The sequence below is a fragment of the Erpetoichthys calabaricus genome, chromosome 12 (assembly GCF_900747795.2).
Source record: "Erpetoichthys calabaricus chromosome 12, fErpCal1.3, whole genome shotgun sequence".
Lineage (NCBI taxonomy): Eukaryota > Metazoa > Chordata > Cladistia > Polypteriformes > Polypteridae > Erpetoichthys > Erpetoichthys calabaricus.
In genome coordinates this window covers 11,107,083-11,133,197 of record NC_041405.2, presented here as the reverse complement: position 1 = coordinate 11,133,197, position 26,115 = coordinate 11,107,083, and the positions used below count along the sequence as shown (strand labels likewise).

General features: G+C 36.3%; 1 protein-coding gene across 1 annotated transcript; it reads right to left on the bottom strand.

Annotated features, from left to right (window-relative positions):
* Positions 1 to 331: 331 nt before the first annotated feature.
* On the bottom strand, positions 332 to 26,115 carry pick1 (protein interacting with prkca 1). Its single transcript, XM_028815061.2, has 13 exons — positions 25,998 to 26,115; positions 20,235 to 20,318; positions 16,277 to 16,388; positions 13,568 to 13,696; positions 12,670 to 12,736; positions 12,218 to 12,307; positions 11,981 to 12,034; positions 11,318 to 11,380; positions 10,796 to 10,929; positions 10,538 to 10,630; positions 7,863 to 7,913; positions 7,247 to 7,391; positions 332 to 3,539 (listed from the first exon to the last, which is right to left on the bottom strand). The coding sequence occupies exons 2-13, from the start codon at positions 20,273 to 20,275 to the stop codon at positions 3,265 to 3,267; spliced, it is 1,254 nt and encodes a 417-aa protein (XP_028670894.1). The 5' UTR covers positions 20,276 to 20,318; positions 25,998 to 26,115; the 3' UTR covers positions 332 to 3,264.

Genomic DNA, 26,115 nt, shown 5'->3' with positions numbered 1-26,115 from the left:
GGGGCAATTTTAAATCTCCAATTACATTCCAAAACAAGCCTGTCTTTAGGATGTGAAAGACAAAAGAGAGAGTACTTGGAGGAAAACCCCAGAAAAATGGGAAGAACATGCAGACAATGACTGGGTGATCAGACAGAACTAGTAGGAGAAACAGTAAATTAAAGAATGGACAAAGCCGTGACGATCAGCAGCATTTTCTAGTGTATTGCCTTAATGTAGCTGACCAATTCCTTGACATATTTTAGCCAAACAACTTTCTCTTGTTTTCTCAAGACACAATGCACGAGGATGGATTAAACATTACCTTTCTCCAATTTTTACACAGCTACACTGTGGTCAGAGACTTTTTATTAAAGCGTTCTTACAGATTTTTTTTTTTTTTGTACAAATCATTTACAGATGTTTCCTGCAAAAACTGGACAAAAGATAGAAAAAGCAAAGGTGATTATCAAAATGTTAGTGACTAATGTTCTAATCAAGAGGAAAAATGTTAGAAATCCTATTTTTGTGCAATTTGTACTTCTGTCGCAATAAACCTTTTGCATACAGATCAAGCTGAATTCTACCTCTTTCAGGTGTATTGCTAGCAGAAAACAGAAACAACTCACATTGAGTGTGTATGTTAACAAAAAACAACAACAAAACAGGCACACATTTAGTTCAGACATAAAAGGCAAAAAGATTAAAGGCATTCAAGCCATTTCTGAATTTTAATAATAATAATAAGAATACAGCCCTGTGCTGACCTTTTTTACTTTCTCCATTTGCATCATTTGTATCAGCAATATGTCTGACTGATACTGAAATACAACTAAACTGAGCTATTAGAAATTCACTACTTTAGCATATATTACTCTTCAAGTTCTTGATGCTCAAAGTTCTCTATATAAAATAAAATTATTAATAGGAAAAAAATGTGCACCGTGGCTGACTGACACCCACACTCTTCAGCCTCAACTAAGACAAGGATACCTGGGAGATTCTGTCCATGCTGCCTTTGGTTTGGACACTGGCTGCCAAAGTTTCACCAAATATTAAGCAAGAATAACTAAATAAGACAAGAACTCCCCAAATTCTATATTTAGTACTAAATGTCAAAAAATAACAATGATTAGTATAAGATGATAATACAGTTCAGTCCCTATTTTAGAATTGCTTTTCTGAATTCCATTTTTCTGTATAAGATGATAATACAGTTCAGTCCCTATTTTAGAATTGCTTTTCTGAATTCCATTTTTCTGTTTTACACATTCCGAACATTGGCCTACTTTTTTTAAAAAATAAAAAAGAACAAAAACAAATGCTTACCCCATAGGTCAGGCAACTTTCTGTGTTTCAAATACCTTCCTTCCTTCCTTAAACAATCAACACTGTTTACAAAAGGCAACTCAAAGAAATTAAAAAACAATTACTTTAACATAAACTTGTTTCTAGGTAAATAATAGTAGCATCAGCATTCCAGAAATTCTCTGGAACAAGACACAACTGTGTATCTTTTCTGAGCTGAAAACATTCACACTTCCTATTTTCTTATGTAAAAATGTATTTCTCAGAACACTTTAGAGTTATTTTTTAAATGAATTAATTCAGCACTCGCCTGTTCCAAGGCCACTTTGGTTAAAACAATGGAAGGCTTCTGCGAAAGTGTAAAGCTGATTCAGTGTTCACAAAGAAAAATTCTCTACACAAGTCCCAGTCCCCTCCAGAGGCATGATGTTGACCATTTTCTAACTTTCTAATTATTTTGATGAATAATGCATTTAATATTCTACTGTACTTTAAAAAACACTGGTCACTATTTGTAGAAAAATAAACTTCTGGAAAAATGTAGTGAAATACAGAACTTCATAATCTGGTCAATGCAATGCACACAAATAAAAATGTTTTGTTGCATCTCTGAATAAGAGCAAATGGCAAGTGTTATTTACTCTGCCAATATATAATTAATAAATAAGAGATTTAACTATCATGCTCATATCTTTTATAATAACAATGATAATTATAATCTACCATTTGCATGAATTCAACAACCTTATATAAATATGCCTGCATATACATATTTAATAAAATGAAAATTATTCCCTTACAAATAGTTACAAAATACTTATTAGGTTTGAAACTCTAAACAAAAAATAAAGCATCAAGTTTAACGATAACATGATTTCTTAGTAGTGTCAGTTTAATTTAGGAATGGTTGGTGCCTTATATTTAATTTTTGGCCTCTTTTCTTCTTTAGCTACATTCACTTAAATAGTTTAAAGATTCCGAAACAGCATTTCCCAAGCTCAGCAACCTCAGTGGCAGTTGATTAAAATCCACCAACAAAGTACTTGGTTGAAGAAAATAATTATATACGTGTTTGTCAAAAGAAGCATGTACACTTACAAATCCTATCCACTCCATTTTCTTTATCATTTTAAAGAAAGCTTATAATGATTAGATTTCTGATAAAACACAAATTAAATTACCGCTCTTCCCTCACCCAATTTCCTTTAAGAAAGTAATTTATGTGTATGTGCACATACAAGACTAAACTGTCTACCCCGACTAATTTTCATTCATTCTTTCCAAAGTCGGAAACAAAACTAATTCTAAAATTAATCTCCCCCACATTAAAAAGTTGAGTATTTACTCAAAACAGTAGGTCACAATAAATACAACAAAAACAGCTCCAAATCATAAACATCTAACTACCTAAAAATGATCGGTAAACCACAACATTAAATAAATACCATTTACATTTTTTTGGTCAAAACTCACACTAATCTCATACTCTCTTAAGCTTCTAATGACACAAGGCCAAAATGAGTAAAAAAAAAAAAAAAAAAAAGAAATAAAAAGCAAGGCAGTGATTGAGAGAGAGTGAACACCTCTGGAAAAATCTAGCTAACGTCCGGCGCAAAATTTCACACTAATTGCTTCCAATGGTAAATTTGAAAATCTCCAGAGAGTGACACCAAATTTTTCCAAATCCTATGTAACCATATTGTGAAGAAAGGAATGTAACTTTTTCTTTTTTAATTCCCATTAAAGGTCCACCTCACCTCAGTATTGCACATTTGTAACATGATAATCCCCTCCCATTAGTTTTGTAATGGTTTGACTGTTTACATATACTCCTGCGCTCATATTATGCTGGATGAAGATGATCAACATAAAGATCTTGTAACCAAACGAAAATCTTCTTTGCACTTTTTTCATCGTGTTCTTGACCTCTTCCTTGCACTTAAAACGACAGTTCATAAAAGGCAGATATTTCCAAGTCTACTCGTCATCAATCAGCTTCTCGTCCCCATTCTCTTCTTGCCTGGCACCTTTGCTGCTCTGTTCACTCGTTCCCTCCTGACTTTCACCTCCTTCATCCTCGCCCTCTTCGTCTTCGTTATACAACTCCCGCTGTCCTCCATATGTTAGCATCGTCCGTGACAGGTCAACTTCTATGGGGAAGACGTCGGCATCTTTTAACACCCCGTAACATTCGTCATAATAATGGGACATGCCGGACACAAACCTCTGAAGCTGGAACACGATATCTTGAACTGGTGACAAAGAGAGAAAATGGGATAGTTACACAGCTGAAGGAAAGGAGACAGATCAGAAAGCTGGAACATTAATTTGACTCATAACAAATAGCTACTGTTAATGTGGGGCTCACGAAGAGAAATCTTTATTTGAAAACTTTTTTTTTTTTTTTGAAGACCCGCCTCTCTTCCTCATTCATTGGCCAAGTGTCCTGCCTTCAATTGAAAAGCACAGAATTATGGGAATGTGTTTTCCTATTTATGTTGTATGCTGGGCGGCACGGTGGCGCAGTGGGTAGTGCTGCTGCCTCGCAGTTGGGAGACCTGGGGACCTGGGTTCGCTTCCCGGGTCCTCCCTGCGTGGAGTTTGCATGTTCTCCCCGTGTCTGCGTGGGTTTCCTCCGGGCACTCCGGTTTCTTCCCACAGTCCAAAGACATGCAGGTTAGGTGGATTGGCAATTCTAAATTGGCCCTAGTGTGTGCTTGGTGGGTGGGTGTGTTTGTGTGTGTCCTGCGGTGGGTTGGCACCCTGCCCAGGATTGGTTCCTGCCTTGTGCCCTGTGTTGGCTGGGATTGGCTCCAGCAGACTCCCGTGACCCTGTGTTCGGATTCAGCGGGTTGGAAAATGGATGGATGGATGGATGTTGCATGCTGCCTTTTCCTGAAATAACTGTTAATATGTTAGCAAAAAATGCATGTGTTTTGTACATTTTGAGCACATAGCTGAATAACGTACAAGTGGGTTATGTGATACAAGTAACATGAGAATTTTTCTTTTTCTTTTTTCCCATGTACAAATAGGTTCTCTTGTATCAGAAACTTTTTTTTCCTTGTTCTGTATTAAAATACATTATTAAAATTTTTCTCAGACATCATTACAAACAACATGGTGTAAATAACATATAAAAATATTTTTGGGTTGGAGTATTCCTTAAGCTTCCAGTAGAGGAAAGATTAACATTACTTGATACACTTGTGATTTAAAAAGCATACTGCCACCTCTGCCACTCTATTTACTTCTTTATCAAACAAAGTGAATGAAAAGACTATGCATGTTTTGTGTTTATTAACATTTTTTCTATTTTCAGAAACAACCAGGCAGGTAATCAAAATAATAAAAAAAAATGATGATAAAATCAACATGAGCTGTGGGTTACTGATAACCCCCATTAGTTGGACATTACAAGTTTACATGATTAAAAAGGCCAGAGTTCCCTGTTTCTAGTCAAAAGACAAGTGGAGAATTCATACAATCTATTTATTTATTAGAGATTTCAAATATGCAATTGCATGTCTTGACCAAGTGACCATAATGTAATACAATTCTCAGTATTTTGTAAGAGTACAGATGCAAAGACTAAAATTGTTAAGTTGAACTTTGGTAGGGCTAATTTTGAGCAGATGCGACAATGTCTAAGTAGGATACACTGGGATAAGCTTTTAAGTGTGGAGACAGTCGAGGAGCAGTGGAAGAGGTTTAAAAATGTTTTACATGTAATGCAGGACAGATACATATCTAAATTTGGAATTAATGGGAAACTAAAAAAAAAATCCACGGTGGATTAACAAAGATTTAAAAAAGAAATTGCAAAGGAAAAAACTGCATTATAAGGCATATAAGACTAATGACTGTAAAGTGAATCGTAGAGCATATGAGAACATGAGCATAACCATTAAGAACGATATCAGGAAGGCTAAAAGACAGTTGGAGAGGAATATAGCAGATAAGGCGAAAGACGACCCTAACAGATTCTTTCAGTATTTTAGTAGTAAAAGAACAGTCAAGGAGGAGGTCAAGTGCATCAGGTATAGTAAAGGGGAATTAAAAGATACAGACAGTGAAATAGTGGATGCCCTAAACTTACATTTTTCTGAGGTGTTTACAAGTGAGCAAGTGGATAACCTCCCAGAGTTAACAGGGACTACTAAGGAGGTACTAAGGGATTTGGGAATTGTAGAGGGAGAAGTGCTGCTCAGATTAAATAAGATAAAATCAAACAAATCATCAGGACCAGATAATATTTACCCTCGAGTTCTTAAGGAGGCTAGCGAGTACAGATATAAACCCTTGACACATATTTTTAGGGAGTTACTGCGCACTGGAGAGATTCCGAAGGACTGGAAAATGGCAAATATCATCCCATTATATAAAAAGGGTGACAGGGCAGATCCAAGCCACTATAGGCCAGTAAGCTTAAAATGCATCACAGGAAAATTAATGGAAGGAATTATTAAGAATAAGATTGAGCAACACCTGGCAAGGACAGGAGTTATTCTGAACAGTCAGCATGGGGTCAGAAGAGGGAGGTCGTGTTTTACTAACATTTTGGAATTCTATGAGGAGGCAACAAAAGAATACGATCAAAGTGGAGCATATGATATTATTTATCTGGACTTTCAGAAAGCATTTGACAAGGTGCCACATGAGAGGTTGGACATCAAATTAAAAGAAGTGGGAGATCAGGGTGATGTTTTTAGATGGGTGCAGAATTGGCTCAAATACAGGAAGCAGAGGGTGATGGTGCGAGGAACCTCATCAGAATTGTCCGACGTTAAGAGTGGTGTTCCACAGGGGTCAGTGCTATTATTGATATATATAAATGATTTAGATAGGAATATAAGTAACAAGCTGGTTAAGTTTGCAAATGATACCAAGATAGGTGGATTAGCAGATAATTTGGAATCCGTTATATCGTTAGAGAAGGACTTGGATAGCATACAGGCTTGGGCAGATTTGTGGCAGATGAAATTTAATGTCAGTAAATGTAAAGTATTACACATAGGAAGTAAAAATGCTAGGTTTGAATACACAATGGGCGGTCAGAAAATCGATAGTACACCTTATGAGAAAGATTTAGGAGTCATAGTGGTCTCTAAGCTATCGACTTCCCGACAGTGTTCAGAAGCCATTAAGAAGGCTAACAGAATGTTAGGTTATATAGCATGATGTGTGGAGTACAAGTCCAAGGAGGTTATGCTCAACCTGTATAATGCACTGGTGAGGCCTCATATTGAATACTGTGTGCAGTTTTGGTCTCCAGGCTACAAAAAGGACATAGCAGCACTAGAAAAGGTCCAGAGAAGAGCGACTAGGCTGATTCCAGGGCTACAGGGGTTGAATTATGAGGAAAGATTAAAAGAGCTGAGCCTTTACAGTTTAAGCAAAAGAAGATTAAGAGGTGACCTGATTGAAGTGTTTAAAATGATGAAGGGAATTAGTCCAGTGGATGGAGATGGTGACTTTAAAATGAGTTCATCAAGAACATGGGGACACAGTTGGAAACTTGTTAAGGGTAAATTTCGCACAAACATTAGGAAGTTTTTCTTTACACAAAGAACGATAGACACTTGGAATAAGCTACCAAATACTGTGGTAGACAGTAAGACGTTGGGGACTTTCAAAACTCGACCTGATGTTTTTTTGAAAGAAATAAGTGGATAGGACTGGCGAGCTTTGTTGAGCCGAATGGCCTGTTCTAATCTAGAGTGATCTAATATTCTAATGTCAAACCCAAATTGATGAAATCTTATAGAACTTAAGTAAAATACATAATTTTCCATTTATTACTTAAAATACTGAAACTGTCTGTTGAGTGTAAAAATGTAACATTGATTACTAATCGAAACATTGGTTTTATTAGATTATAAAATGGGCAATTAAGCTTAAAGGTGTGTGCAAGTGGCAACAAGTAACGCAGTTTCAGTACATATGCATTAATCCTCACCATGTTTTTGATCCAGTAACTCAATCTTCTCTAAAACATCTTTTCTCATTTTTGCAAAGCGAGCCCGGGCCTCCTGTCGACAGCGAAGTACCAGCCGGTACTCATAGTTTCCAGTGCTGACACGATACAGAGGCTCCCCCAGTGCCTGCAACAAGTCAAATCTTTCAATAAATGTGTTAAGTAAAAATAAGAGCCACCACAGAACAGGCAATAATATACTGAGTAGAACCATTTGGACAATCTATTAAGATATGTCTGTATATTGCAATGTCTATTGAACAGCATCTAATGTCAATTATGCATGTAATCTGAGAAAATCTACAATTCATACACCACTGAATGTATGCAATTATACATTTCTTGGAAAAAAAACAGAATAAAGTTTGTCCTTCTTCCACCCAATCACATGTTCCTATTGAAATGCGGCAATGAGTAAAAATACACTTGGCAGGTATTAACTGTCATCCATTAAAAACTTTTCTCTGCTGTGACATTTTTTCCCTTAAGTCAAATTTTCACATAATATTGGCAATACAAATGTGTGCTACAAGTTGCAGTACATCTATGTTTTTCCTCCACTATGTCACTTTTGAAAATAATGAACAAAAATACTTACAATGCAGCTATACTCCTCATCATCCATCTCCTTGACCTTCAAGCAATATGACTGAAACAAAAATATTGGCAGATTTAAAGAAAAACTGCCTCTTTGATGCAAATAGGAGCTGCAAATTTCTTACAAACTACTCTCTTAAACTGCTTTACAAAGCAGTTCATAAAAGAAAAACAGATGATGGATATACTCATGTTGTTAAGGCAGTGACACATTAAGACGTTGTTATGATGAATTTAAACAAACAGTTTACATGTGTTTTTATTTTAAAAAAGTGCACTTTTTAAACAGTTTAACTTTCGAAATCACTTCACTATCAACAGTCACCTGTAAAATATGAAGTAGGGATTAATAAAGTATCTATCTCTATCTATCTACAGGTTGCTTTTTTCCATTTAAACTAACAGTGCAATATTTTATTTAGAAAAACAATTCAAATTTATATTTAAAGAAAAATTCACCACAAACAGTATCCTATAAATAAACATAAATAAGTGAATAAAAACTGTGGTGGGTTGGCACCCTGCCCAGGATTGTTTCCTGCCTTGTGCCCTGTGTTGGATGGGATTGGCTCCAGCAGACCCCTGTGACCCTGTGTTCGGATTCAGCAGGTTGGAAAATGGATGGATGGATGGAAGTGAATAAAAAGCTTCAAGGTGTGAGTGCTTATAAAACAGATGAACAAATGTCATGCCCCACATGTGGTGAGGCTGACAAGCAGAGGGCATTAAATTATCAAAACCATCAAAGTAATCAGGTTTTAAGCGTCACAAAATGCTTGCATTTGAGAATTTAATGACTAACTTTTTGAAGCAATCAAACAGATTCTTAATTTTTCAGTGAAACCAAAAAGAGTCTAAACAACTCATGTATGGTTATTTAATAAATACATTAAAAATGACAAAAAAGTGTTTTCCCAGGCAGCTTGATAAAAGGGACTCAAGAAGAAAACGTGAGACAGAATGTAATGCTGTCTTCATTGAACTGATAGTACAACATTTAAAATTACCTGCCTATAATGTATTTTGAAATATGTTGCCTTTGTTCTTACAGTCCCTTTTAAAAGGCACAGGCGATGTATTTGACTCCCTCCACACCCACGTTCCAAAGTAAAATGCTGCCTCGCACAGATTGACAAGCCACAAAATTTTACAAGAAGAAATGATTTTATCAATTTAATAAAAAAATGTGTTGGGGAGGGAAAAAATAGCAATATCTAGAATGATAAATATATTTGTAGATTGTCTTTATTTGATCATTTTTATATACTTTTATTTATGTTTAAGCCAGTCCACTTATCAGATAAAACTTCTGTACAGCAAAAACAGGGACTGATTGTTCAGCTAGCCCAGGTGATTACAGGTGGAATGAAATGAAAGGCCATTAACAGGTCGACATAGCCTAGAATGGAAGGGACAGGTAAAAATTTATGATGCCCCTTCCTTCTCCAGGAGGAAAGCATGGGCTGGAATGGGGGCTAAATCTAAATGAGCTAAACTATGTCTAAACAGGACTAGAATGAAGCAGGGAAGTTGGCCTATCCTATTGAGCCGGGAGGTACATCAAAGAAGTCAGACAGACATACTGTATAAAGAAAGGGTAATAAAAAAACTCTCATTGTGTCTCTGCCACAGTTGCCTTCATTAAAAAACCATACAGGACCAAAGACCAAGTAGGACCAAAGTATATTAAAGAAATTCATCTTGTAGCAAGCATCTACTTAGGTTGTACAGGTACTTTTGTCACATATTTTGGGGATAATATCTATAATACATTAATAAATTTGTAACATTTTCTCTTGCTATGGTACTCTGTCTCATTGCCTTGGGTTATAAAATGTAACATAAAGCAAGAAGTGTTGAACTACAGTAGCAGTCAACCCTGACAAAAGAGTTAAGAGAATGGGACTTATGGCATTCTGTTAAGGTCTAAGTAATAAAAAGTACAGATGGGAATAGGGTTACCCTAGGACCATATCACGACAAAACAATCCCAACATAGATACCCGCTTATCCGTATATACTCGCGGATAAGTTCTCCTGCGGATTAGTCAGGACTTGCTTTTACAGTATAATTTCTGGTATTTTATAATGTCGGTCGTATAAGTCGAATGCAGAAAACTCACGCTATTGGTACAAGGGATTATGATATGCTAGCACCCACCTGAGAGAATAACCACAGAGCACACAACCTTTTTTGTATGTGGGTGCTGGAAAGCGCTTATCAGCGTGTGCTCCTAAACCCTCTCTCTCTCTCTCTATTATGCCTACGTGACCACACAGTAATACCCGAACTATTTTGAAGCAACGTTTGGACTGATTTCTGTTTTTTGTATCTCACACCCTCATACATTTTTATCGTAAGAGCATCCCTTATCTACGATGGAGCATTCAATCAGAAGAAAACATGAAGTTGGTTTTAAATAAACATCGCTGAAGTAGCAAAAGAAATTGGTAACGGCACTGCTGCAACAAAATATGATGTGTCTGAGAAACTGATGAGAGATTGGAGGAGGCAAGATGTAAAAAAAAATTAAATTAAATTAAGTGTCGCATTTTTGTATTAGTCAGCATCTGATTTTATGATTGATTTTTCGGGTTTCAAAACCTGACTTATACGTGAGTATATACAGTATGTAAAAATCAATTAACTTTGAAGCAGAAAATAAGGTTTCTTACCAGATACTCAAATTTCACATCCAAGTATTTCCGGATAGTAAGTTTAGTGTCTGGAATAGCTTTATTTAGGTAAGTGTTCAGATCATGAAGCATCTAAATGAAGAGAAAAACCACACTGAGTATCAGTGTATATATGATTATCAGCATATGTCATTTTTATGGAAAATAAACACAAATTAATAGCTTATTCTATGATTTCAGCAGAATTGTTTGTATCAAGTATAATATTAAGTCAATATTCCTTTAGAAATGACTCACTGGTTTGAGGGTCTTCAGCAGCCGAATACCAAACTTCTCAATGCTGCGATGAGCCTCTGCAAACTTTACAAAGGCCTCACTGGCAGCTGCTTGAGGTTCTCGGACACCAATCACAGAAAACACATCTCCAAAGGCTATACATAAAGTTTATCAACAGACAGGAGAAAAGAAAACAAAATAATTCATCTGAAAGCAGATAGAAAATCCTACACATTAAATGAAAGTCTACCTAAAAAGAAGACCCTCCTCAAGCTAAAGATATTTACAAATATGATCTGCAAAGATTAAGTCACTCATTAATATTATTGAGAATGGCTTATGATGCACAGAAAATTGTAGTCATATTTTTATCATTGGAGTACCGTTATGATAAGCAACCAATCATATGTTTTTACCACTACAACAAATTTCTTCCTAAAGATATCTTCACCGGTATGTTAATAATAACTTTTTTGTAATTGGGTAAATAATTTAAAAGCACTCAACAGATCAATTAATAGTTACACACAAAGATCTTCTCACCTCGATGCGACTGTGACAGTTCAAAGAAAGCTCTCAACAGTCTTTTCGTATGCTCCATCAAACCTAAGCAAAGCAAACATTTATGATCATCACTTATTAAGACCAAGTAAATGTTTTAGAAAAACCTTCTCTAAAATAAAAACTCAAGATGGCTTAATAGCAGATTAGAAGTGAACAGTGTAAAAAAATGCAATTATTTGGGCTAAAAAAATGGAAATAATACTGAAGCAAAGCTTAAAAAAGTAAAGTAAAAAAAAACTGAATGGAAGAAACAAATCTAATTTACTTTGTTATAAAAAATTAATATTATATCAAATGTGTTTTGGCAGTTCCAGTTTTAATGCTTCACCTGTTTCAAATACTCCTTTCTTGGAAATGTACAATGTGTACTCAAACTTCTTAAACTCAACATAAACAAACTTTTGTAAGTATCCTTTTCACTCTCAAATCTTTTTCCAAGCTTAGCTGCATGGATACAAAACCAATCCCCTCACTCAGAAAACCTGAAGTTCTGGATCAATTTATCAGCAGCAGAGCTGGGCCCTCCTGCAATGGCTAAAGGCTGCTGAATAAGTGGTTTGAATGATTGAGAAGATAAAGCAGGAATGGTCTTCAGTCTGAGCTTTCTCATTAGTAAGCTAGAATGACTTTGAAAATTGGTACCTTTATACAGCTCTGCAGTTTTCTCCAGTTCCTCCAACCTCTTCACCAATCCATCTGAAAGAGACAGAATAACTACTGAATATGGATAACTTCTTGATCATAAACTGTGACATCTCACAAGCTACACAAAAAGGTCTTCTTTGACTGCTGCTTTGATCCACAAAGCATAAGTTCATAAGCCATTGAAACATGTGGATATTCACTTTGCAGAGAGATATGTCAGTACATGCAACTCACCGTTACATAAGATCGCTCTGCTAAGGCCTAGAGCATCTGCAGTTCCTGAACTCATATTTTCCACCAGACGATGCTTCACCTTCTTAAGAACTGAGAAGAAATGAAAGGAAACCTCCATAAGGCACTGTATGGCCAGGAATCAGGTTAAAAATATGAAAATCAGGAACAAACAAAACAAATGCCAACAAAACTAAATACTGTATTTTGTAAAGTACCTATTCCTTATCTGTGGTCCTTGAATCGCCAGTCAGCTACATCAAGAACCTGAATCATTTCCTAAAGTATATTTTTCCCAGTACTTTTAAGAGACTAAGCTGTCATCAACTTTGTTAGTTAAATATGTGGTGGTTAACAGTTATGTCACACAAAACATAGGTGAGTGATAGCATGAGGAAGTCATAATCTTATATTAAATTGAAGACAAGAAGGAAATCAGTTTTTGTATTCCTAACCTATGTCCAGTGATTTTCCTTGTTTCGGATCAGCCTGCAACTTATTGTAGTGGATGGTGACTTCACCCTGTACAACAGAAAGCCATACAATGATTTACATTTTAACATTTGTTGAATTTGTACATTTTTAATCACCAATCTATATAAATTAAATTGTCAGCTGTTTTAATGTCTGTTGGTTTGTTCACCAATCATGCAAACAAAGCTGAACCAATTTTCACAAATTTTGCATAACAGTTGCAATTGTTCTGACTTAAAATACAGGCTATGTGTCATTCTGGGGAAAACAGTAATAATGAGAGAAGGGCTACCACAAAAACAGCACCAACATGGGGACTACAATTTCCATCAGATAGCAAGAATGTGCTGGGGCTGATGAGAGAATGCCTTCAGCTTGCAAAAACTTTTGTAGTCACAAAGGCTCAATCTCATCAAAGACCACAGGTATGTATAGCATTTCATTATCAACTAATAAGAAAAACAATTTAATCGTTTCACAGGATTATAGCTTATGTCTAAGAGTATGTCTTTTTGTCTTACTTGCAGGTTGAATTTCCAAATTCCCCATTTATTTATACCCAAGAAATGCTGGTTACTTTGTCTAGTTTGTAAATGATTGAAAGACAATGATGATCAGTTTTAATAAATTAGGAGCCCATATATATTGTGAAAGCTATACTGAGGTAGTATTAAATTGAATATTTTTTTATTATCTCTTCTCTTTTTATGTATATTTATACATTCCTTTACTGTAATGCACATCCATTTTCTGTTATATGTCATATATTTATTGCTCAAAGTGCATGAAAATCTCAAAATGCAGATTATAAATGGGCTCAAAATAAACAAGTCACATTTCAAACATGTCTTTCAATGGCAACTTTGCAACATACAGTACCTTAACAACCTGGATCATTTTAGCCACCTCCACTTTGGTTTTCCCCTTAACTGGTTTACCATTAACTCCGGTGATCTCATCTCCAGCTGCTAAAGTACCATCAATTGCTGCTGGTGTATTATCAAAAACCTGCAAAGGCAGAAATGACACAGTTATGTATTAAATCCTGGAATCTTTGGCTTTAAATAAGCATTACAGAATGCAACTAAGCAGAAAATGATGAGAACATAATGTACTCTATATGCAGACCACAAATAACATTTTGACAGAGGGTGCCCCACAGCATTACTCTGTAGGGGGACAAAAGGTGTCTTAATTGTAATTAAGAATAGTTTTATCTCATATTAAAAATAAATAACAGTATGAATGCAAATGTCAAGTATGTTCTTTTAGGTGAAGGCTAAACAGCAATCATGTCACTTTCGATGAAATACAGGTAACTAAACAAATAAAGGAAGTTCCTTTTTTAATTGTTTTAGTTGGTAAGGACTACCAGAAGAGCTTCAATATACCTTGGCATGGATTCTCCAAGCTTCTGGAGCTGCAACGTAATTCCTCAAAAAGACATTCAGATGGAATTTGGTATATGGTTCAAATAACTGACATGCTTTTAAAACTAGGAAAACATCTGACCTGTAAATGGGGAATTGCTTCCTTACAAAATTTCAGTACTATGAAGACAGACATGATTCATTATTGGATGAATGTGATCACATAAAATTGCAATTATCTTCTTCTTTCGGCTGCTCTCGTTAGGGGTTGCCAACAGCGGATCACCTTTTTCCATATATGTTTACTGAAATGTATCGTACCATTCAAATGCACCCTTAACCAAAAAACGGCCAACAGAATTATTGACATTATTTGCTCCACAAAAGTACCTTTCTAATTGTTGAGAGCAAGATGATAAAATGACAAATTTCACCTGTCCTTAAATCGTTTTTTCTGCTATCAAGTAGGCCACTACTTTGTCCCATTCAATCCACAGATGTGTAGTTTGAGGTGTTGTAGTAGTTCATGTACCATAACCTAACCACTTTACCTCATCCACCAATTTAACCTTCTTTTTCAGATCAGTATTGGGGGTAGGAGGAGTGGTCTGTCAGTGAATATCCTGGCAGCACTGGATGCAAGGCAAGAAACAACTCTGCCAATCCACTGCATGGCATACTCGCACAAACATGCACATTCACTTAAAGAGAACCAACAAAGAGGTACCATCCAATCTAGCCTGCATATCTTTGGTATGTGGAAGGGAAACCAGAGTAGATTAAGAAAAATCCACTCAGAAATGGAAAAAATTAGGCAGTGTTAGGGGTGAGATTCAAACCAAGACTCTGAAGCTATGAGTCAACATCAATAACCTTGGTAAACATCTTGGAAAGTCTGCTCCTGATGAAACTTTCTACTCATGCTTTGGATTGACATTTGCATTCAAATAATACAAAGCTCTTTGGTTTTTTTTCTCTTCATATTTCAATTCACCTCAAAGAGTTTACACTTTTGCCCACAATTACCCTTTGTTTATGTTATATCTTTTACTTTCATGTTACCACTAATTATTACGAAACATTAGAGTTGATTGATCTTTGCCACTGAAGTGTCTGTAGTGTCAAACATATCCCAACAGTCAACTCTCAATCAATGGCAATGCAGTTTCTTCTTTAAGTCGTGGAAGACTACACAATCAGCAACTTGGTCTTCCCCACATTTTTGTACATGACCTTTGCTTAGTAGGATTTTACATTTCTGAATTAACTTGATAGTCACTTTCTGTGTAAAAATACCAGTATTTCAACATAATTTGAATCCCTCATTCGCTCAAGTGCTTTATTTTTTCTTGATAGTAATACCTTACAGGTCATGTGCCCATTCCTTTTTTTTTCCTTTTGTGTTAGATAGTTTGTTTCTGTTTATGGCCCAAGTTTTTTTTTTTCAAATACATAAAAGAAATAATCATGCAAGTAAATATGTGTAAATAATCATTTTTTCAGCATTACAACATACAGTTTATAAAATCTAATAAAGCACAAAAACATTTCTTCCATATGTATTACAGCAGCTGAGATAAAGGTACCAGCACAGACTGTTGAATAATCATATTTCTGAGCATCGCACACAGATAATGATAATATAAGAACATCTGTGAATACGTGAAATAAAGAGATAGTCAAAAAATACACCAGTGGTTTAACATTTCAGTTGGCCGATGTATCAAGGACTGTGACTATGTCCGCCTTTGTTTTAAACTTTCTCTTTTACAATTTTCATCTCCTCTGTTGTCAACGGGCCATAGTTTAACAATTAATTAATGGACAGATATTGTTGGTTTCCATTTATGTTAATCAGCAAAATGACACCTTTTATTGGCTAACTACAAAGATTACAATATGCAAGCTTTCGAGGCAACTCAGCCCCTTGAAAGGGCCTGAGTTGCCTCGAAAGCTTGTATATTGTAATCTTTTTAGTTTGCCAATAAAAGGTGTCATTTTGCTTGGCTTTTCTCTACATTCATAATGGCTAACAAGGTACAACATCCTAGTACTACTGTTAATCAGTACAAATTCTGTTTGAATTAAGTTATTAGTATAATCTGTACTTGCACTTTACCTGAATACTTGCACATAGTGTTCTACAATTGAACTCACTGAAAAGTGCTATAAAAAATAGAAGCTGTGTTGTATTGTAGAGGAAATCCACTTACTGTACCTGCACAATATATAAACAGGGACAATACTGCGCTCCTCCACCAATGCTGATTCCTATCAGATTCTGAGCGTCCTTTTTAAGAGCCACTGTCCCGGGGACTGTAGGTATTCCTCTAAAAGAACACACAATTTAACATAACACTGTTAACAGACAATACACAACCCCAAAACACCTGTAAAACAGAATGGTTATATAAAATATAAAATACGAAAAAATCTAATAAATTATAAAAAGTCATAAAATAGTTGGTAATATACTAAGCAAAAAGTGTGTCAATTGCATATGCCGTTTAAAAAACAAAGCATGCCTTCATGAGGTCTTGTAGAGGATCTAGATTATAAGTGCTTAATTACCAGGTATCTTATAATTGCCCTTTTTTAAACTGTGTTTTATTTAAAAGGAAAAACACATGGAGCACCACAAAAAAGTACATAGGTGTAATAAGTACGTAAGTCTAATATGTCACTGTGCTCTGTACAAACACTATTTTATAAATCCACTCACATGTACAGCTAACACAAGGCCAGATTTAGCACACAGGGGTCATCATTTAGAACTGCTAGGCAAGCATTAGAAGACAAAAAAGGGAGAACTACCAAAATGGGCATTGTACTATTTCTGTGTGACAGAGTCAGCATGACAATGGATGTTGTTTTCCTTGTTTGGAATGGTATGATTTACCTAAGTAAGGCCTGCACATGGAAAAAAAAAAAAAAAAAAAAGAGTATAAAGCCATGGAACATTGCCCGGCACACCTTTGAAGCCGACGGACAGATGGGAGATAATGTTATCCGATCCTGAAAATCCTTCCAGCGCTGCGAAAAAAATGGCAGACTCTACACAAGGTCTTGCCATGGCTTCCCGTCTGTTATGCCACATAAACCGTCATTAAAGAAAACTAAGTTATTTTCTTTTATGTGATTTCTTACCGCCGTATCACTATGGGAGGGATATCGCCTCTTTATAATATATCTATTTAGGTTCAGGTTACTTAAAATGCCGCAATTACAAAAGTACTTATTCCAATCAGGGAGCTAGCGCCCCCTATTGGAAAACAATACGCAATACAGTAATCCCTCGCTATATCGCGCTTCGCCTTTCGCGGCTTCACTCCATCGCGGATTTTATATGTAAGCATATTTAAATATATATCGCGGATTTTTCGCTGCTTCGCAGGTTTCTGCGAACAATGGGTCTTTTAATTTCTGGTACATGCTTCCTCAGTTGGTTTGCCCAGTTGATTTCATACAAGGGACGCTATTGGCAGATGGCTGAGAAGCTACCCAGCTTACTTTTCTCTTTCTCTTGCGCTGACTTTTTCTGATCCTGACGTTGGGGGATTGAGCAGGGGGGCTGTTCGCACACCTAGAAGATACGGACGCTCGTCTAAAAATGCTGAAAGATTATCTTCACGTTGCTATCTTTTGTGCAGCTGCTTCCTGAAACGACATGTTGCACAGTGCTTCGCATACTTAAAAGCTCGAAGGGCACGTATTGATTTTTCACTGTTTTGTTTTTCTCTGGCTCTCTCTCTCTCTCTCTCCCTGCTCCTGACGGAGGGGGTGTGAGCTGTTGCCTTCAACAGCTTTGTGCCGCGGTGCTTCGCATACTTAAAAGCAAACAGCCCTATTGATTTGTTTGCTTTCCTCTGTCTTTCTGACAGGCTGTGCTCCTGACACGCACTCCTTTGAAGAGGAAGATATGTTTGTATTCTTTTAATTGTGAGATGGAACTGTCATCTCTGTCTTGTCATGGAGCACAGTTTAAACTTTTGAAAAAGAGACAAATGTTTGTTTGCAGTGTTTGAATAACGTTCCTGTCTCTCTACAACCTCCTGTGTTTCTGCGCAAATCTGTGACCCAAGCATGACAATATAAAAATAACCATATAAACATATGGTTTCTACTTCGCGGATTTTCTTATTTCGCGGGTGGCTCTGGAACGCAACCCCCGCGATGGAGGAGGGATTACTGTACAGCAGTACAGTGATCCCTCGCTATATCGCGCTTCGCCTTTCGCGGCTTCACTCCATCGCGGATTTTATATGTAAGCATATTTAAATATATATCGCGGATTTTTCGCTGCTTCGCGGGTTTCTGCGGACAATAGGTCTTTTAATTTCTGGTGCATGCTTCCTCAGTTGGTTTGCCCAGTTGATTTCATACAAGGGACGCTATTGGCAGATGGCTGAGAAGCTATCCAGCTTACTTTCTCTCTCTCTCTCTCTCTCTTGCGCTGACGTAGGGGGGTGTGAGCAGGGGGGCTATGTGCAGCTGCTTCCTGAAAGGACATGCTGCACGGAGCTTCGCATACTTAAAAGCTCAAAGGGCACGTATTGATTTTTTTTATCTGTCTCTCTATCTCTCTCTCTCTCTCTTCCTCTTCCTGACAGAGGGGGTGCGAGCTGCCGCCTTCAACAGCTTTGTACCGGCGGTGCTTCGCATACTTAAAAGCCAAAAAGCCCTATTGATTTTTTTTTTGACTGCTTGCTTTGCACTCCTTTGAAAAGGAAGATATGTTTGCATTCTTTTAATTGTGAGACAGAACTGTCATCTCTGTCTTGTCATGGAGCACAGTTTAAACTTTTGAAAAAGAGACAAATGTTTGTTTGCAGTGTTTGAATAACGTTCCTGTCTCTCTACAACCTCCTGTGTTTCTGCGCAAATCTGTGACCCAAGCATGACATTCTAAAAATAACCATATAAACATATGGTTTCTACTTCGCGGATTTTCCTATTTCGCGGGTGGCTCTGGAACGCAACCCCCGCGATGGAGGAGGGATTACTGTATAGCCATTGCATTTAAAAGAACACGGACACAAGCAAAGAAAAAATATTTATCAAACTAAAATGAAAATAAATTTAACATTTCAACTGCAGAACAAAAGGATAGCTTATTGAACTTTACAGAGAGAAGTAGCAAATAGGAAATTCACAAACTCTTATCAATGCAAAGCCAAAGGCCATCTTTATTTTTTTAATCTATAAGTATGGCAAAGGTTATTTGAAGTTAAAATGGGAATTATTTTTTCACGTGGATATTATAATCATAGCCATAAAGCTGTCTAACAGGAAGTTTTAACAAAAAATAAGCCACGAAAATGTAACTAGTGCTGCTAATCTCTCTCTTTTCATTTAAATGCACATTCAAATGATGACTCTGTTTCAGAAAATCTGAATGTTAGATTCAACTTATTAAATCTTTTCTGCTGTATATAAAACACTTCACAGTAAACTGGCACAAAGTATCAAAAGCAGTAGGGGAGTTCTATTAAATAAGAGAATCAAAACTAGTGTTTACTGTAGCATATCAAACAAGCAAAATACTTTCAAGCTAAGAAATGAAAGATGAGACTAAAAACTAAGAAATGATGACGGTGATCCACGACACACAGAAGCCAGGTTCCCTGTCATCAGCAAACCCAGGCTGACTGACATTGGTCATTCAGATATTAATGTACACCTCGATAAGAGTTAGATGTGATGTAGGCTAAGGAAAGAAGCAGCTCTGACTAAAATGGCACAATGAAAAAAACAAAGGAGTGTGTATGTGCAATCCCTATCCCTACTCTCTGTATGATTCTAACAAATGTTCTTAAATTTGTGAACAAAGGCAATTTGAGATGGTGCTGTTTATTCCTATAAGAGAACACACAATTTAGCATAACATTTCAAGTTAATTTTATTTATACGGCACACTTAAAACAACAGACATTGACCAAAGTGCTGTACAGTTTCCATAAATACATCAATAAGTATGCAGATAGAGTAACTAAATGCATCAAAATATATAAATAAATAAATAAATAAAACAGTACTCTCATGCAAGTTTAAAAAGCTAAGATTTGTTTGTTGGAAGACCATTTTACTTATCATGTGACTAGAAATAAAATTCTAATTCTATGAACATACAGTGTAAATGTGCTCTGGAGAATGAATATTAACATTACTGGACTTACAGCTTGTCCTCTTCCAACTCATAATCCAAATCTCCAAACATCTTGTCTTGTCCTCCGGTCCTTGAGATTTCAAACTATATTTCTCTATGCAAAATAAAAAGGAAAAAATAAATGTTACTTAATAAACAGCATTTCTGCAAATTGTGCGGGCAACCTTGAGGCCCCACAGCACTTGAGCTTCAGGCTCATTTTGGATTTGGGCAGCCTTTCACATCGGGTATATGTGAAGTTTCCTACATTCCATAAATTGTCCCTGGGTCATCACATCTGCATTTAAATGCATCTAATGATGGACTGAAATTCCATCTAAGTATAAAGTGTCTTGTGTCTAATGCAATAGGAATCTTTCACAGTACAAAGAAGTCATAAAAATGCTTTATAATTAGCAGTGGTAATTATTGTTCATTTAAAGAAATGCAACCAGAATTCCAATCCCCATAATCATGACCTATTAACGCTATCAATCCACCCACAGTCAATTTATTTATTCAGGGAAAAATGAAAACTTTACTATCAAAATACAATTGTTTCTTATTTAATTGACTATTTATTATCACCTAACCTACTTAAGCTATCTTTTCCCTCACTTTAGAAGAACCGCACAAAAAAATGTGACATTCACTATATTTTCCAATCAAGGTAGACACAAACTTAAACTACACTTTCAATCAACTACAGTAAACAGCACATTCAATTCATTGTCTTATATTCTGCTTTGATGGCAGAATTTGTAATACTTTATCTAAATATGTTGTGCTAATTTATACTGTATTATACAGTATGTGTTCTCTTTGCTAAGTTTGTATGTTACATGTGTAACCTGCAACTCATCCTATGATGGTGTAATTCTGTAAAAGGTGAAATACTTTTCCTGAATTTTAATCAACAGTGAAACAGAAAGGCACATCCTCTTTAATAAAATCCCTTTGTGTGTCCAGGTGTGTGTGTGTGTGTCTTCTGGTGAAGTGCGCATGCGTGGGGCACGGTGCGATGCGCAATATTACTGTCAGAGAAAGTTAGAGGCGTTTTACGGAAATACAAACCAGTATTACTGCGAGAGGAAATTAAAGATACGCAATACAGTGACGCATATTACAGCCACATACAAGCCAGTATTACTGTCAGAGGAGATTAAAGGCATATTACTGACGCGCACGCCTGTATTACCGCCAGAGAAAATTAAAGGTATATTACGGACGTACAAGCTAGCGGACGTACAAGACAGTATTACTGTCACAGAAAATTAAAGACACACAATACACGGCGGCAGCCCACGAAGAATAGTCAGCTCAGCAAGTAAACGTCAACAAAAGAAAGGCTGAAAGACAAAGGAAAATACGACCAACAAAAAGAATGAGGTCAAAGTCCCTTGCCATTTAATATAGACTGTTCCTACTAATGTTTATGCACTACTGTTCTAGCGCCCGTTATTGTAACGGGCTAAATGATTAGTTTAAAATAATCAAAAGAGAAGGCAAGAAAGAATGAGTAAATTACATAAAATGAGAAGGGATGGTTAAAAAGACAAAGCTGAAAACAGATACCAGTAAACATTTCTTTAAACAGTGAGGAGGCGAAGTTTAAACAAACTGTCCAGTTGTGTTAAAGAAACAGGTGTAGTGTTGGCTATTGGGCTGGGGGTGCACAAGGCTAATAATTCCAGTCTGAGGCGAAACATTCAGTTCCTAGAAGTTAGTCAAGCCGCCCAGTTGTGTGGTTAAAACAAAAAAAAAAAAGCTGTAATCCTGCAGAGTTTCAAGAATGTTCCAGAATCTAAGTTTTAGACAATGATTGGTGATATTACTTGTTTACCTGGTAACACTTTGGTTAGGTACTGAAAAATGAATGTGTTACTTGTGTACTGTTACATAACAAAACCATAACAAATACATTTTTGGTCTTAACACTTACAAAGCATCAGTAAAGTCATTGTTCACTTAATATCATAAATAAATGATTCAACTATATTGTCATTATACAGGTACAATGAAATGCAGTTATCGCATACCCCTTGGGGTCACAACACAGGGTCATCTATTGTACAGCACACCGGCAGCAATTGTAGGTTAAGGGCCTTACTCAAGGGATTCCCTTCTGGCAGTAACAGGATTCAAACCAGCAACCTTTTGGATACCAGCGCAGATCATTAGCCTCAGAGCCACCACTCCGCCGTGATGCATATTAAGAGCCTTTGATATACGAGTAACATTAGTTCTGAATATGAAGGATTCACAGGTCTTACTTTGAAAAATGCAATAGGGCTGTCAAATTATACAAAAATTAGGGTTTGATTACTCATATTATAAATAAGTACATATTTGAATATATATGAACTTAGGTTAAAGGTTCTAAGTGCTACTGCATGTACGTTTGTACTTATTGTGCCTCTGTATATTTCATCTTTAATAATATTTCTGCTTTTTTCCTTGTGGAGTGTCTACAAATTATGATTTGTGCACAGCTGCTCCTTCACAAAAATGGGATTTTCTATGTGTGGATTTTCTATGTGTGGAAAGTGACACAATCAAAGAGAAAACTGGAACTGGGCAATTTCACATGCCGCTAATGTATAAATGAAACCCATATAAAATCACTCATGATTACTTAAACACATTAAACACACTTGTGACTTTAGCCCTTCATGCCCTGCCCCATCCTCCAGCAATCCAGTCCACTATGTGCCTTTCAGATCCTTAGGTGCAGAAGACGTGAAGTCTGTGCCCATCTATATATATTTTATATAAATGGAAAAATGACAAATCCATTCATGTTACACAAAAGGAGTTACTGAATGTACTAAATGTTGAATAGCATTGATCTTTAAGTATTTCCTCGTTATTATGTTTTTACTTGGCAAACACTTTGATTAACAGCAACATAAAACTGCTACTAAGTTAAAAAAAACAATTGTACACAGCAACATTTTATAAACAAATCACAAGGTGAGTAGGTTATAGTTAAAAAAAGAAGAAAAAAAAATTTGTGGGATGTAAATCAAATGTGCGGAGCAGCCAGATTTGATAAGTTCATTGAACGGACGCCAGTTCTCAAAGAATGACATACTGGATTAAGCCAAATGACATTCTTTTCTCCTTTTAGCTTTAGCAAAAAACAACACACATAACCTTAATCCTCATTTTTCATTCCGCCATAATTGAAGGAACTGTACGTCAAGCCAGCAGTCTCCAAAAGACAGGCATGGCTGAGGTGGGGAAGTATTCTTTCCTGACGTAGAAAGTACTCTTTAAAGTGTCTATTTCAAAGCCATTAAACTTATTAAACAAAAAACAGAATTATGTTAGTTATTTCCTATTAGGTTTAATGTGAAAGGAAACCAGCTTTTATTTGCTACAATGAATGCTTAACTATTTTAATATAAAAAAACAGCAAATCAGGACTCTCATGTTCAAGAGTGAAACAGAACAGGATCAGGAGCAAAAGGATATTTTGGAGTGCTGGTGCTCTTTAAAATCTATTTTAATACACTCTTTCACAAAAAAGCAGAGCAGGGTTAACCAGAAAAACATTTATTTAATAAACAATGATAAGACTAAAAATTAAAAACTTCAAAAACACTGATCATTGAAGTGATGTACAAAACATTTGCAAAATATACGGTAGAAGTAACAAAGTGCCAAAATGAATGCAAGGTGAAAAAAATGGGCCAGTCTTTTAAAATCGAACATCAGTGTTTATCTGAAATAAGACTTTTTTCATATTCATTTCAATAATAATTTAATACTAATGTTTGTTCCAACAGCCTTAGTGTGCAATACGAAGAGGAATAGGTCCACTTCAGCCACCCCAACGGCTCCAAAATGAAATTATTTTAGAAGGCCACATTGCAGAGATGAATAATCAAACAATATAATAAAATTTGGATAATTTAAGCTGCACTACTGTTTTATTATCTTAACCCATGTTGGAAGATTGCTTTCTTTTCAGTCATTTTTGTATTTGTATTTATTATAAAATGTATTTATTGAGTTTCTGTACAAAGCTCCAGGCTAGAGGTTTTTGTTTTACCCAGTTTCCTAATCAGAAGGCAGTCCTTGCCAATAATGAAACTTGGTATTTATTTAAATTCCTTGCATTGATTATATCCAACACAAATTTTAATTATATTGTAGTTTCGTTTTCTGAGAACATTCCCCATATGTTTTGTGAACCGGATAAGATTTGCATTTCACAATCCTCCCCTTTTCCTCAAATTTATATTAACGCAAAAATTTCATCATGCACATTCACCATTGTAAATGGAACCACGCTATCCATAAGCAATGTAAAGTTTGTCCTACTGGCTTTCTGATGCGGTGTGGTATGAGTTGATTGGAAACAATCCCTCTGATGAAGACGTGTCCAATCAGAACAAACTCACACAAACAGGAAGTCACAAGACAGACCATACATCCAGAAAGGAACAGTAATCCAAGGTAAACTATAGGTAACCCCAATGGGTGAGAACAAAACATGAAAAGACAAATGGACCATTTACCTGGCATCTTGCTGGTTCCCTTTTTAAAGAGCCCACTAGCTTGATCTTCTTCCCAGTAGGCCCTGCGCCCTCTGGACAGTCTAATAGTATAACACTGCCAAGGCAGCTGGGATATGAAGGTTCTACTTCGCGATGCTATAAATTACCAAATATTATTACCAGAAAGGACTTATATTTAGAAAACTGGCTGGAACGGAAACCTGCAGCAACTATGGCCCTGCAGGACTGCGAGTGAGGATCCCTGCCCTAGGTAGTAGTAGTTTTGTAATCTCACTTGTTCAAAATGAGATCATTCACTTTTGTAATTTATAGTGATGTGTTACTTATACTACCTATGAGTCAGATGAAGAAGAGGATCCCTGTGAGCAAGATGCTATTGTAAAGCAAGGCTCACATTAACAACACCGAGGAAATCTCAGCTGTAAACTTGACTGCATCTATTAAACATGAACATCAAATTGTGGTACTACTCCATCATGTACAAATTCAAAAATGCACCTAGAACCAGACTTAAATGTGACAATTATTAAAAAGAAAAGGAGAAATTAAATGAATGAAACTCTGGAATGTACACAGAAAAATGGAAAGGGATTTAGTGATAAAAGAATCAAACAATAAACCAAAAATGAAGACAAAAAGACTAAGACGGTCTTTCAAAATCCAGTTTATTAATGACGAAAAAGCAGAAAACCCAAGGGTTAAATGATCCGATCAAGTTAATACCAATAAGAATCATAAACATGAACAGTGATGAAATAAGAAGACACCAGACTTGGTGCACAATGCAGAAAGGAAAGAAATGGCGTGAAAAGACAGCTCAGGAGTAAAAGGCATACATTTATTCAACACCCAGCGACTACACACTCGGGGTCTCACCTTGAGACAATTGCTACTATGCCTGAAAGAAACTAGTGTTTGTGTTGGATGGATTTTAAGGCGGTTTTATTGGTGTTTTGCGCATACACAGTTTACCAACGTAGTGTGTTCTTACTTCAGTATTAAGCTGCAAATGCCAGACTGAAGAAATATCGAAAAAACAACCGATGTACGGCTATCAGATTTACAAGCAACCCAAACAGCAAGCCTTCAAGCAGCTTACAGTATTCGCTGAAACCGAGCTCCTCTAGCGTCTTTACTCGATAACACGACAAACCTGCGCTGCAGCGGTACTTTTCTTAATTATTTACTTTTAATCAAGATATATAGAAAGATATCCTTTCATTTTTTTTCGTAAACCACCCCTTCATTTTATACTCAGCTGCTCTCACCTGTCAGGCCGGTTCTGTTTGGAGTGTGGCGTCACTTCCTGAGAAACAGCGGAAGGGTCCTTAGAGACCACGCCTACATCCTGTACAGCTGACCTGCTGGCTGCGGTTTCCTTGGAAA

Coding starts and splice junctions, on each gene's coding strand:
- pick1 (XM_028815061.2), bottom strand. CDS start 20,275: ATGTTTGGAGATTTGGATTATGAGTTGGAAGAGGACAAGCT. Junction 16,389..20,234: donor GAGTTGGAAGAGGACAAGCT/GTAAGTCCAGTA, acceptor GTGTTCTTTTAG/AGGAATACCTACAGTCCCCG. Junction 10,930..11,317: donor ACTGTCACAGTCGCATCGAG/GTGAGAAGATCT, acceptor CTTTATGTATAG/CCTTTGGAGATGTGTTTTCT.